The following is a 14,836-nucleotide window of genomic DNA, read 5'->3' as shown; positions in this document are numbered from 1 at the left end:
TTAAGTTCCATGTCATGCATACGCACATAAATTATGGAAAGTGCATTAAAAACTTTAAATTGAAAAATAAAAATTGCCGTCCATGGCGGCCGGGCGCAAAGAAACTTTGTTCGCCTTGTGCTATATTGTGGGCGAAAAGTTTCCGGCACTGTGACAAACACAACCACCACGACGACGAGCCGTATCCTTCGGGCAGGAGCAGAACTTTCGTGCCGCAACTTTGTGGCAGTCAAAGGAATCCCGCATCGCGGACCCACTCGGCCCACAAAAAAAGTTGCACTCAAAGTGCCATTCCGCTCCATCGAATCCGTATCCGTAGTGGCGGGGCCGTAAACCTTTTACCGCTTCCGCTTCTCAATATCGACTCAGACTCAGACTGGCGGCAATTAATTTCACTTCAGTTTACTTAATTCCATCACGAAATATTAACAGACACGCACTTGCGTACGCCAAAATCATTGCCAAGCCTTCGAGCCATTGGGTTTATGGCCAACTGCCATGGAGGAGTAAACTTGACCGAGTGAACGAGTTCTCCGCTATATACTTTCAATTTAGTTGTGAACTCTTGCTGTGGCCACGTTGGTGGCACTTTTCATACCGATGCCGATTGAAGGTCGGTCAACGTGACGTTTTGCTCGCTCTAAGTACCATAAAAAAGCGTACAAATTTTATGGCTCACGATGGAAGAGCTCCACTGGCCAACATTAGCTGCATATTGATTACTTTTTCCTGGAACCAAGATGGATTTAGAACACAACCAAGTTGATGTTGAGAGTTGGGAGGCACGTGACATTGTTGGGCCAAACCGAAACCCCACTTGAATAACATGGAGTACACGGAATTCCATGTCGTGTTTCCAGATCGTGACCCGGGGCAACTTTAAGCCGCCATTGTGGTGTCTCATTTGCATGGAAATTTGGCGGGGATATATTCCATTGCCCTGGTCGGCGTCCGCCAAAAGTGTCAACTAACAAATTTAATGCGCCGCTGAGCCGCGCCAATTTGAAGTTGCCTGCGGGGCGGGAAACATGCACAATTAGCTGACCGACCAAATAGCCAAATACCCGCCAAACAGCCAAACATACCACTCAAATGTAGACATTTATTTATTTGGCCAGTCGGTCGAGTTGTGGGCGGACCAGAGCAATAGCTAATTAGTATAATTAACTATATAAGCGAATGCGCTCGGCTGGCCGCCATTCGAATTGTTGCACGAAGCGTGGCAAATTGTGTGGAAGTGGCACTAAAAAGGCAATTAAAACGCAAATGCTAACTGTAAGGGGATCCTTTACACATGTAGGACATAATTTTTTTTCCAAAAAGAAATTATACCTACCAGTTGTATACATTCAAATTAAATAAACTAATTACGGAGTGAGTCCGATGCCTGGCAATTGGGCCCGAAAATCGGGCGTCCCAGCGCTCATTAATGAGCTTTTGATTTACCACTTTTCAGACTTTCTGTATTATTTGTGTCAACTGAAAGGATGGGGAAATTCGTCCCACATGCGTGTCCTAATAAGCCCAAACATAAACAAAGGCCGAAAGTCAAAAGAAATAAAGTCGAGCGTAGGCAGGCACGCCAAAGTAAACATATGGCGCTCTGACTAAGCGAACAAACACATCAGCGGAAAAGGTAAATATCGGTAGGTCCTTTGTTTTTCATTAGCCCGAGATCCATTGGCGATATTGCGGCGATAGGGAGTTGCATGTCAAGTCGAGGGAAAATGTTTGAAACGACCACAAGTGGTTGATAAAACTCGATGCGTGTCTGGCGGTCCTAGAGTGCGCTAATGGCCGGTCTTTCGAGATCCCGAATTCCCAGTATGTTTGTTGCCCTGCTGGTGTTTGCCCTCTCATTACGACCCCATGTGGCTGAGTGGTTGGTTGTGCGGCCTCTATTGATTGACCCGCACAGCGCTAAACACACAAAGCCACACACACACACGTCGACGCTGGTGGCTTGAGTAATGGCAACATTTGCGGCACAAATTACGCATACGCCTCGCCTGCCGCGGACACATTCAATAAGCACATTAATATTATTAAGTTGCGTGCAATCAATGCAATTTGTCCCACGCGTGTCAATCGGGCCATCACCAGACGTCTGGAGTCACCTGGACTGGTGTAGGTTAACATGGTGCAGTGACCAAGTTTCCTATTTAATATGGTTTTTATACTATATTAATTATATTATCTTACTTCATATGCAAATGCCTCGTTTTTAAAGAGGAATTGGACCACGCCAGTTATTAGGGACAAAGAACTGTTGTCACAAAAAAAATAAATTACTTTTCAACTTTAATCCGATGCTGAAATTCCCCGCTGAAATGTGATTAAAGTAAGCACTTAAATGCGGGCGTTAAAAAATATGCATAATAAATAAATGCTGGGCGTAATTAAAAATGGTCGACAAGAGCCGCATATCCGGCCAGAAAAGCGTTGTCAGCGCGGCTAGTTTTAAGTTGGATGTGGAAAACTTGCGCATGAAAATTAATTTCCATTTTCATTATTCATATTTGTCGTTGTCGTAAGCCCCACGTACCACGCACCCCCACGTCCCCACGCCCCCACGAAAAACAGGAAACAACTTTTTGTGTCCCAGTGCAAGTTTCGCTTGTAGATTTTGTTTTTAATTGCATGGGGTGGCATGCGCCAACACCCCACTTATTCTGTGGAATGACAGTGCCATTGCCATTCCGATAAAAACGTTTTATTATTTACAGTTTACAGTTTAACGCGCTAACAACAACTCGCCGTCGAAATTATTCATTAGCGCAACTTGTTGCCAAGTTGAAATCCTCTGCAGTTGGCAGGGAATTGAGGCGTTTTTTGGTCGGATTGCGCAACGTTCGAAATTGCGCAACACCATTTAAGCCATACATTAATGTCCCACTACAGCATTAAGTGATCCTTGGGCCGAGGACAGCCATCAAAGCCGACGCATTCAATCACTGTCAGAAGCAGCGATTCGGCGAACGAATCGAATGAATCGAGTGAATCGGAATGCGAATCTGATTGAGGGACGGCGGGGAATCATGGCTTGCTTTCTTTTAATATTGGTAAATGTTCTTTGTTTTGCAGGTTACATGGCTGAAGGTTGACAAGGGCAAGTTCTTTGAATTTATTAACGGACGAAATCCGCCGTTCCGTAACTCAACCATCGAGGGAGCCGAAATCGACGTAAGTACCAACTGATGCGAGTGTTTCGGCCAACTATTTATTCAATCATCATTACCGCTGTCACTCCGCGACTTTGGTAATCATTCTACGATTTGACATGTTAGAATAAGTCAGTAAATTGCAGCTAATTGGAAGGCACTTGCCGCACATGCGAGATGTCCTTCTGATCAATTGATTTGCTAATGAGCTTTTTGTGTCCCTGCACTTTTCTAATTTGTCCTTTTCACGCCCCCTTCAATTAACAGTGGGACAATTCCAACGAGCAGCAGGTGACACTGAAGGATGTCCAGTTCGATCTATCCGGCCAGTTCTACTGCGAGGTATCCACGGACACCCCCATTTTCACCAAGGCCAGCGCCGATGAGCTGATGAGCGTGTTCTGTGCGTAACAATTTGCTTTATCCCACCACCAGCGGCGAACAGCTCCTCTAATTATGGTATACCATTCCCCACACTTGTACTTGCAGTGCCCCAGACGGGTCCGCCCACCATTAAGTTTCGCAAGAGAACGCCCTTCGCGGTGGGCGAGAAACTTTTCGCCCTGTGCAACACCACCCGCGGCCGGCCTGCGCCGCACATCACGTGGCTAATCAATGGGAAAAAGGTGCGTATGCGTGATATTTGAAGCAGACAATTCGACGATTGCGCAATTCAATTGTTTGGCGTAATCTGAGTCCAATTGCAATGGATTATTTACGGCGAGGCAGCTATGTGCGAAAAGCGCCGCCGGCCAGGAGGTTAATCAGTGGCAAACGACTGCCAGGGGATGTGGATTTGGATGTGGATGTGGATGGTGCAGTGGCATGCAGTGCATTAAGATTAACATCAGTTTAAGCCATTTTATAATTATGGCCTACATGGGCGGCCAGGACAGCTTTCATTTTAATTGCACATGCCCGCTGGCCAGCTGCTGTTGGCGGCGAGAGGAAATGAAATTTATATAAATTCATTATGGCTGCCCGGGCAACTCTAAAATGAAATTTATTCATAAACTCGCCCCGCTGGCTATGGAAATGGCAGCAACTGCAGCACTGTGTGGCGAGCAGATGAGCAGATGTGGGACTGACCCTTCGGGGCCTGATCCATATTTAATTTAAGCCGGACTCTCGTGTCCAGATGTGCCACTGGAATGGGCAATGGGATTTGACATTCAAGTGACTTCTGTGCGCAGCCCATTGTAATTGTTATTGTTGAGCTGGCCGCGTCATGTGCCGTCCATCCAACCAATTCATTCGCCCACTGACTCATCGCCCTTTCGGGCTCCTTTGTGTATCGACAGGTGGAGGACAAGTACGTGCGCACCCACCACGTGTTCTCCTTCAATGGGAAGCACCAGCACCAGCGTCGCACGCAGCAGCAGCAGCAGACGCAGCTGAGTCAGCAGCAGCTGCAGCAGCAGTATTTCCAGCAGCAGTACTTCAACCAGTACCATCAGCAGTATCACATCCCCGTTGGCCAATTCATGGACCGCTACGACAAAAGCCTACGATGGCCAGCAGGAGCACGAGCAGGTGAGTAGCCATTGTCCACGGAGAACAGTAGACTGGGAGAAAATAGTCAAGAAAGCAGAACACAAATTATAACAATTAGTATTAAATGCAGTAATTATTTTGGAATTAATTGCAAGAAGTGTTGAACACTAGTATTTAAAGTAATTGTTAGATAATCAAGCTCATTTGTTATGGTTGAAAAAAATAAACTATTCTCTCCGTGTATCTGCAATGGGCAAGACAATAAGCAGAGAATCACCACTGGCTAATGCGGCATTTCTGTGCTGTTTGAGCTCCAAACGAGGGTCTGCAGCGTTTACGTTAATTAGTTTGATTGCTGACCTGTGCCTCTTTTGCCAATCTATTCTTCGGCATTGCAGATGAGTTCCCGCACTTTTTGTCGCACCACCATGAGGGGCACGGACACCACGGCAGCCTGTACAACAATCCGTTTGGATCGCTGGCCAACTACCATGACGTGGGCGAGTTCCACGAGGTGCATCAGCGCAACTACGACAGCAACAAGAAGAACATGGAGCTGAAGAAGCAGCAGCAGATGGAGATGAAGAAGCACAGGTGAGTGGCGGGGGCAGGAATGCAAGCACATTAATCACGTCGACCTCGACCGTTACCTGGATAGACCTGGATGGACCCTGAACTGTATTTATGGGCTATACAAATTAAAAAGCTGCAACTTTCAGAAACCAGCTTAGATATACTATGTACATAGGTAACCAAAGGGCATATACCGGGCATGAAAAGTTTTCCCACCGCCAGCGCCGCAAACTTTTCATATTCTTATCAATTTCCCAGGTTGCGTGTGTGGCGTGTTTATTAAAGTTGCCTTATCTATGGTCTAAAAGGATTTTGCCCGGCTAAAGCCAACGGCTGTTGGCACATTGTTAGAGTTGGCTGCCTTGCCCGGCGTCTTGTGCCTTTTGTTGTATAACACATAAATAAATTTTGTGGCTCCTTGTGGTTGGTACCCCTCACTTGGCTGGGTTTTCGAAATCTTAACGTGGCGCGATTGGATGTGAAACGTAAATGAATGCAATAAATTATTTACGTTCACCTGTGATATTAAAAATCAAGCGAAGAAACTTTTCCAATATAACAACTTTTGGCCCCCTAACTTTGGAGTGGAGTGTAAGGACGAGGTAGCATACTGTATATGATCGGACCAGGAGCAGGGGTACTGGCCAAGAGCGGATTGGTATGGGCGTGGGCGTAGGGCGAGGTGTCAGCTTAATGAAAGCCACGAGTCGCTGGGTGCTTCCACGAAGTAGCTGCTCTTTGATGTTGGCATTGCACATACGCCACGTGCCACGTCTTGGGGGGTCATGGATTGGTGGTTAGGGGTCGAAAGTCGGCTGGGGTTAAAGCCACTTGAAATAGAAATGGTCCTGCAAACAAGTTGAATGCAGAGCACTCAGGAGCCATATTTATGACCCGTCAGCCTGGCAGCTATTGTACCAGCAACCTTTGCACCTGAGTCCTCAGCTCAACCCTTCCAATTCCATTGGCCGAGTGGGTTGACAGATTACGGACGGGGTAATAAGGGAAAAAATTGGACCAGCTCAAATGTCACGGCCCTTGGTAATTGTCAGATGAATTTGCCATTTAAAGACGGTTACTTGCCGCTTGGCTTTCGCATTAGCATAAGCCGAAAAGTTTCGAATTCAGCCTCCGTAGAATCCAGAGTTTATGGCCGTTAAAAGTTAGCGACGCGCATGTGTGTGCGAAATAAGCCCACTTGGTTAATTTGCCATAAAGTAAAAACCATAATTTACACTCGTGCCATTTCCTCGCCGGGTAATCAGCGAATGCTAATTGCATTTTCCGCGGGAAAGAAACCAAACCGAATGCACGAGCAGTGCGGAAAACTATTTTATAAATAATTTCCCGCAACTCAGAGTGCTGCTGCTGTAATTTCGCTGAGAGCCCAATGGCAATATGAAATAATTTATATTCAAAGCGCACGAGGCACCAACGCTTAACATAAGCTGAGGTACTGGCAGGCAGATTGGATTCCTTTAACTGCAGGAATAGGTTATGCTCTTTATGGTAAAGTCAGACTAGAAGTACGGCAGTAAACTACGTAGCACAGATTTATATAATCACTTTGAGAAATAACCGTATGTAAAGGCTAGGGAAGAGATCAATTTGCAGTTATTCATATTAGGAATATATTTTAAAAGGTGCATGATGATTAGTAAGCATTTCAAATACCCTTTCTGCCTCATGACGGAAACGATAAAATAATAGTTTACATCAAATTGTGAACGATATTTTTTCACCTGCACGACTGGGTTTAACTATCCTAAAAGAGCACCTGCAGACACCTGTAGATGGCTTCAGTTATGGGCTTATGTGGGCGTGATTTCAGCCCCACGGCCATAACGAAAACTGTGAAGCCCTTTTGAAATAAAACCATGTGATAAGCGTTGCATATTTATGCAGCCGCCTGGCGTAAACTAGTGGAAATTTGCAGCACGGTGGGCAAATGGGTTATGGTGGGGGGATGGCGGAAAAGTGCACATGCAACAGCAGCGAAAACAAAGGCAGGACAAGGCCGAGCGGTGCAACAATAACCAGTAACAGACAGCGTTTATGTGCATGCCAATGTGCATAAATTCCTTGGGTTCGCTACGCTCATGTTTGTGTTTGTTTTGAGTTTGTGTGGGTTGCTTGGCTGGCCAGGCGTGGAATAAACAGCGCTGTTTATTAAGTTTGTGCATCATGGGCGGCATGTGTGGGTGTGGCGAAAATATTCATGTTATTTTATGCAAATGCAATGCTAATGTCACCGCCCACTGCCCTGTGGGCCCAGTGACCTTGCAAGATATATGGGTCTCATAAAACATTGGTTTGGGGTCACTTGAATGCGTGCCAGTAGACTGTGACATCAGCCATGCAAAGTAATTAACCGCTTAACGTGATTACCGACCATTCTGCTGACTGACAGACAGACGGACAGACAGAAAAGTGGCACTCGAAAGACGGAACATCAAAAGGCTTTCATATTGCCGGAGTGTAGGAGTATATCATGTATTGTTTGCCTTCCACGGCTTTGTTGCCTGCTATTTTCTCTGGAGCACGGCTTGAAGACCCTTTAAGATTGCAACATGAAAAGAACAAAACTGAATGGCAGGCAACGAGCAGACGTTGCACGGCCGAAAAGGCCATAACACGTTGCACTGAATGAACACTTGTCGGGGGAAATGGGCAACAAAGCAGGGAATCCTTCTGCACAACGAACACAATGCACTCTTATTCGCAAAGAAAAAATTCTAAAACAATGCATACCAGCTGTAGAATATATTCTCTACAAAATAACTTATATTTTTATAAAGCCCTTTAAATAAATCTGCTAAAAATTTGAAATTATTTAATTATAAAATCTTAAAGTATATTACTTTGCCTACCTTTCAAACAGATATTACCTCTCCCAAGGGTAAGTAGTGCAGTGTTCATGAGAAAGATGGTTCAGAATGGGCCAGCAAGGACACGGCAACAGGAATGGGAATCGTGGGCTTTATGCAGTCAAAAAGTAGTTTACACGTTGTTGCACAATTTATGTTTGTGCAACACGTAAGGCCTTTTGTGGCAGGCCCACGCCAGCAGAGAACTAAATGTTGGGCAGTTCTGAAGGTCCTTGTCTGCGTCTAGTTGTAACCTGGCTTTTATTCCGGCAGCTTGCTTGCCCTTTGCACACTTCCTTTGTGCCAGAAGCCAGAAGTGCCCGAAAACACAGCACACACGATACATCCGAATGGCAATCCAAAATGCCAACAAGCGGCAGCTTAAATCGGCCACGGGAAACACCTCTTTAATAGGAGCTTCATGACCGTTTTTTCGGGTTCTCCATCGGGGAAATCTGGCCACTTGGCTGCAAATGGAATTGCCATTAAAACTGCATTCTTAAATTATTTTGAGGTATGCTGTTCAGAGGACTTCGGTTGCCGCGAAAGACTGTGGCGAAAAAGAAAACAAAGCACTTTCTGGTTTAGATGTTTTGTGGGTTTCTTTCAGCTTGCTAGCTGAAATTTCACGACGGTCAACAAAGGAGCGCGCTTCTAAATGCAGCTAGTAATTTTCATTTAATTTTCAGTGTGGGTTTCTTTGGCGGCAACAGTGGCAGGACCAAATTGCCACCGACTTGACCCTCAAAAGGGCACCCATTAAATGTAGCGACTGGTTGTGGTCATGAAGCGCCAGAAATTGGCTATGTGCGGCGGTAATTAGCCCAGACCAGTTGGCCCTGATCGCGTGTATGGTGGTAGTCCTTTAGGACGGGTCAACACTGGTCGTCGGTGACGTGCCATAAACCGCTGGCAACGAATCAGAGGGGTCAGAGGGCATGCACTTAAATTTACAGCCCCTTTTAAACCCAAACCGTGCAATGCCAGTGCGCTTTTAGTTTTAATTGCAGCCCAGGCTCTGACCGATAGTGGCTACAAGGCGCTGACATGACTTCCTGCATTAATCTCGACAGCAACAATATATCGGGCATACATTAAGTTAAGTTTATATTTTATACGGTAGCACTTAAAGGAGAATGTGTGAGCTAATTCGTAAATAAGAATGTGGTCTTGCAGGTTTCCTACTTGACCTTGTTCACAGGCAGGTACGTGGCACTGGGCGCTGCCGCTGGTGGTGGAATATATCCTGCCGAAGGAGCCTCCAGTTCGGCGCTTACACTTCCGCTGGAAGGCCGACGCTCATCAATCAGCTGCTGCTGCTGCTGCACTTTGGTGGCAAAGTCCAGGACGGGTGCCACGCCTCCGCTGTGGGAGGTGGTGGAACCACCCAGACGCTCGTACTCCTGCTGAATGGTACGCTGGGCATTGATGGCGTCCTGCTGGGTGCGGTACTTGACGAAATGCACCTCCGGCTTGCTGGCGCTCACATGGTTCAGGTTCTGCAGCTGGTTGGCCAGGCTGGACAGATCACCCTGCTTGGTCAGGACATAGATGGCGGTCTGCTGCTCGGCAGCCTGCTTGGCCAAGGCCACAGCGGCGTTCTCCAGACCCTTATTCTCGGGGGCCCTGATGAAAACAACACGGAGGTTCTTCTTCAGAGTAGCAGCTAGATCACTGACACTCTTATTATCCTCAAAATCGGCCTCGGGAGCGGAGTAGGTGAAGAACTCCTTGTTGAATTCGGTGTTTACAGGAGCGTAGTTAGTGGAATAAGACCCACCGGACAGGGAACCACTAGAGAGGGAACCACCTGAGATGGAGCCACCTGAGATGGAGCCACCTGAGATGGAGCCTCCAGATAGAGAGCCTCCAGAGATGGACCCGCCTGAACCAATGCCAGCTCCATAGTTGTAGCCGCCTACATCAGCGCGAGCCACAGCCAAGACAGCAAAAAGCTGGCAAAGAAAGCTCAAGTTAATCCAACTATTTCAAACTAATAATACCAATTAAACTTACAATAAATCCACGCATATTGATAGCTCCTCTCCTAGCCAATATTCGATCCAATCTGTTAACGTGTTGAGCACGCCGGGAGGTGTAAACTGTTAATGCTGCAGCCCATCTGGTCGAGGGGCGTTTTTATAGCACGGCCCTAATCAGGTCCAATATAAGATGCAGATTTCCGTGATGAGACAGCGGGTGTAGCCAATGCCATTGATGCTAATCCAGCACAAATACCAATAACAGTTGCAGGTGACGCAAAGCCCTCAAAACTGTATCCGCCAGCATTTGTTTGCATAAATTCGAAAACAGTTTGCCAATTTCGTTGGCAATGAAATGCAAAAACAAACCACGACGGAACTGGATGTTGGTAGGCCAAACCAGAAATTATGGCCACTTAAGTGGAGCAATGCCAGGCGATTTGCATAGCTGGTCGTATTTAATTAATTGCAATACAGCCAAATAGCTGGCGAAAAAAGAAAGAAAGCAAAATAAATCAATTACAGTGTCCACAGAATTCTGCGAATGATTGGTCAAATTCAATATTAATTAATTCAGTCAATATATCTTTCCGGCAATTGCAAATTGGTAGCCCGTGGCAGTGGATACTGGCTATGATGGATCACAAATCAATCGCTAATCGAGCTGCGACTCTCTGCCGACTGTCCACCGTATCTAGTTTATGGTTTATAATTTCGATTTCGTAAATACACTGACCAGCAACAAAAAAAAAAGGGGCGCAGACAAAAAACCTATTTATGCAAATTAACCCCATATCGCTTGTGGCATTTTTCTGTGGTTTAGGGATTTGTATTGTTTGTGTTTCTTTTTTTTTTGTGTTTTCAATTTGCATATTACTGGGCATTTATGATGGCATTCATAGTGGAATTTGATATGCTTGATTCATTCATTGATTGCCCAATTGAACTTAAGGTTAGAGCCATTCGTTGCATACTTTTGGGGCTGCCAGCAGTGGCTGTCAAACTGTTACGCCGGTAATGAACTTAGCCCCGATGTCTGTTGGCCCTGTGGCGCTTTCCATCGAAATGCAATCAAGCTAATTACGGAAATATGCATTTTTCAAGCCAAACATGAACATGCAACTCCGTGATTGACGATAAATGCCCAATTAAGCCAATTACGAGCGGTTGGTAGCCGGCAGTCGCGTGCAACATGTGTGGCAGCCGCAGGCTACCAACTGCTTTTGTAATAATTTGATTTAAACTAAATTTATCAAATTGTTTTTCCTAATTGAGTGGGTTAAATGATGAGCGATCGTCTGTCGCTCCCTTAATGAACAATTTTCCGTTTGATTTGACCTTTAATTAGTTGGCCAGCTGAGGTGGAAATATTTGTTTGACAGCAGGACACGCATGCAATTAATATAAATAGTTCCAGGGGCACTTAGTGAAGTTTTCGCATTTGCATTACAATGCCAAACAACTCGTTCCCTGTCGCTCCCACTGGCGTTTGGCCCTGTTTTTTCCCCTAAAGTAAGGTATCGCCGGATACGCCGGAATGGAATGTGCCTGCTGCCACTTTATAGTGCATAAATTATTCAATGAACCGCATGCCAGGATGAGTCGGCGGCGACAAAAGAAGCTCTGCTGTCAGTTATAATTTCACACGCATAACAGTTGCCGTTGTCAGTTGTGCTAGTGGTGGAGGTAAAGGTAGCTAACGGTGCCAGTGGAGTTTCCTGTCGGCCTACACTGCAAGGATTATTTTAATTTGGCTAAAAGCCACGCAACAGCTTATGGGAGAAAGCTATACCATAATCTTGTTGGCAAAATTGCTAGAAAACCTCTTTATTTTAACTATTCGGCTTTTTGTCTTAAACTTATTATGTGTATTTTGATTGGCATTGAAAAAACTGTGCGAACTTTTTTATCAGTGTGCTGTTGCTGGCTAACCCAGTTTTAAACTTGTTTTTTTCCAGCGCTCTTTTGTGCGCGCGCGCATTTAAGCCGTAAGTTAGACACTTGTTAGGTCGACATCGACTTGGCATCGCTGCCGATGACGAAACACTTTACACCCATGAATAGTTAATACAAATTAGCTGGCCCTGGGCAATTACTTCGCAACAAAATTTGCATGCGTTGCGCTGTGTAATTTTCGGGTTTCGAAGAGGCGGAGGTTCTAACTGCCGGGCCAGGATTTGATTTTGGCCAAAAGTTTGGGTGGTAATCTGTTTGGTTTCTTTGCCATTTGCCGCTGTAGTTGTTTGACTGTTGTTGCCAACTTGCGGCTCACCCAAGTTCCGGTTTCCGATCTCAAGACCTCTTTTTGTGCATGGCGGCATAAGAAATTCATGGTTTTGCTCGTAGCCCTTACGCCCACTTAAGTTGCTTTGCTTGTTCCAGCTAAGTGGGTTGATGGTGGGTCGAATGCTCTTGTTTCGATTGGAAATCTTGTTGCTTCGGACCCTCCAGTGCTGTCGGTTATTCAGAGGGATGGTTTTGGCGAGAAGGAAGCTAAAAGTTTCATACAATAACAATAAAGTTAATGAAAAGGAATTGTAACATCGATCGCAGTAGCTAATCCTCTTCCTTTGGCACGTCAAAATTTGTGTGAAATGGTGATTTTGTGGGATTATATGTTTTACAAGTGGTATCATTGTCTGCCGTCAAAAACTTTCTATTAAGTCAGTGAAAAACAGAAATGATTGCTTTTCATATCAGTAACGTTACTCTATGAATTATTAAATGCTAGAAGGACCCCCCTCCTCATGTATGTATGGTACCAAATCCTAAAAAAGTTTGAACAATTAAAATTATTTCATCGGGAAGTTAGGAACTTGGCAGCACTATTTCCGATACTTTTCTGGACTGCCGTGTCTATCATAAATAGCTAATAGGTTCTGTTGCGCTGGCATCGAAGCCTTCGGTTCGTTTGGCTGCGTTCGTAAACGGAATTAGACTGTGGTTTTTGTGGCTCAGAGACACATAAATATTACACAGCAGGGAGCTGAACGAAACTACATGACTTATCAATTAATTAGGCGCATTTCTCAAATTATCGCCTTAGGCCGGGCCAAAAAACCCAGAAGGCGGTTTTGCATGTCAGCTGCGAGTTAAGATATTCCACAGTTCCTTGCCAAGGGTAAAGCGGAATTTAAAGTGTCATGCCAGACAGCAGTTTCATAACTTTCACACACACACACACACACATATACACACAAACTATTTAACGATGGCGGAACACCGGGTCCCGCATTTCCGTCTGATTTGAATTGCTCGGCAAGTTTGTTATGTTTTGAACTTGAGCTTCCTGCCACGGCTGCTGATGCTGTTGTCCTAGCTGTTTTGCCCTGAAATTCCCAGCTCCTTGCCCTGTTCTCACTACCGGTGGCAGCGTTTCCTGCGAAAAGTGCGCTGCATAAGGAATTTTATTAAGACAACTGCAGCAGGGGAAGTGGATGTGGAAGTAGCTTCGCAGTAACAACAGCTCCGTTGATGATGCCCTGGATGCAGCTACCAGCTGTCATCATCTGTGCAGCCAGAGTTGAAGCTGGAGCTGGAGCTGTCGAAGGATTATGGAAGGATGTTGTGCATTTGCTCTGGGTTTCGGCCCGCATTTTTGTTTGCTCTGCTGGCTTAACTGGCTTACTACCGAAGCTGTTGGCTGTCGGTCTCTGCCCTACTGCCACTCGATATTGGTTGAGTTCTCCATGAACGCTTCTCCAGACCAATTGTTTGGCCTTTGTGCGTGCTACGGCTTGCAAAACATACCCAAAATGGAATTAAATGGAAAAAATGTGTACATTTCGGCAAAGGATCCAATATTTGGTATACGCGTGCAGAATGTTTTGTACTGACCATTTTATTAGACCCAAAGTGCTGTCAGCTTTAATAGATGCAAATGAAATCAAATTTCACTGTTCAGCCATAATGAAAATTACTTTTCCGATTTGAGTTCTCATTGTGAGGTATTTCAAGCGTATACAGATGTCGTCTTCTGCCGTCACAATTTGCATAACACTTGCCCATTTTCCTTCCCAGTTGCCAAGTGCTCTGGTTGCATAGAGTCTGGATATTCTGGAACATACATATATACATACACATCGGAAAAGATTGAAAGAGAAGCAAACACTCCATGGAAAGGCAACTTTTTGCTGACACCTTGCTTTATCAGTGCGAGTGCTTGCGGCATTCGTATCCTTCCGCTCATACTCAGACTCTGAGTTTTGCAGCCAGTGCACTTTAAGCCGAATATTATTTAAATATAATTGTGCTAAAATTCTATGGCGTTTACTTTGCAATTTGCATAAGCAGGAAAGTCGGCAGCAAGGACAAAAGATATGCAAATGTTATAATTGTTTAAATGTGACGAAAGTAAACGCTTTTCACTCCAATTTAAAGGCGATTTTGTCATACGAAATTTCGATACGTCCTGCATATGTAAATGATGGTCATAAACTAGCACAGCTGACAATTGGTTAGACAGCATTAAAGTTTATGGCCTCGACATTATTTCTTCAAGGATCTGCGAACGGGTGTGCATGTGTGTGTATATGCCTGTATCCTGGCAATACCAAACGTAATTTCGCTGTCATTTTGAATTTGTAATAAAGCAACATGTCGCCGTACACGAACAAACGAACAAGCCCCAGAGTAATTACAGGGTAAGGGATCGGGAAGCCCCAAAGCCACACAACCGCTTATCCGCAGATCCGGGTTCATTTGTATGCCGTTCAGGCTTCTTATCAAATATGAAGCAAAGTCGTAAAAGCTAATTAGA

The 14,836-nt window shown here is 45.2% G+C and overlaps 2 protein-coding genes across 2 annotated transcripts in view; one reads left to right on the top strand and one right to left on the bottom strand.

The window, feature by feature from the left end:
- Positions 1-14,836, top strand: part of LOC6617072 — a 36,325-nt gene that overhangs the window by 14,911 nt on the left and 6,578 nt on the right. The window contains exons 3-7 of the mRNA XM_032721926.1: positions 3,085-3,183; positions 3,429-3,564; positions 3,651-3,787; positions 4,463-4,694; positions 5,054-5,249. Of these exons, the coding sequence (XP_032577817.1) occupies positions 3,085-3,183; positions 3,429-3,564; positions 3,651-3,787; positions 4,463-4,694; positions 5,054-5,249 (800 nt within the window). The remainder of the gene's footprint in view (positions 1-3,084; positions 3,184-3,428; positions 3,565-3,650; positions 3,788-4,462; positions 4,695-5,053; positions 5,250-14,836) is intronic.
- On the bottom strand, positions 9,177-10,218 carry LOC6617071. Its single transcript, XM_002041363.2, has 2 exons — positions 10,112-10,218; positions 9,177-10,050 (listed from the first exon to the last, which is right to left on the bottom strand). Exons 1-2 carry the CDS (start codon positions 10,124-10,126, stop codon positions 9,277-9,279), a joined length of 789 nt encoding a protein of 262 aa, XP_002041399.1. The 5' UTR covers positions 10,127-10,218; the 3' UTR covers positions 9,177-9,276.

This window comes from Drosophila sechellia, chromosome 3R, assembly GCF_004382195.2.
Source record: "Drosophila sechellia strain sech25 chromosome 3R, ASM438219v1, whole genome shotgun sequence".
NCBI lineage: Eukaryota > Metazoa > Arthropoda > Insecta > Diptera > Drosophilidae > Drosophila > Drosophila sechellia.
The sequence above is the reverse complement of the archived record's forward strand: the minus strand, read 5'-3'. Positions and strand labels throughout refer to the sequence as shown.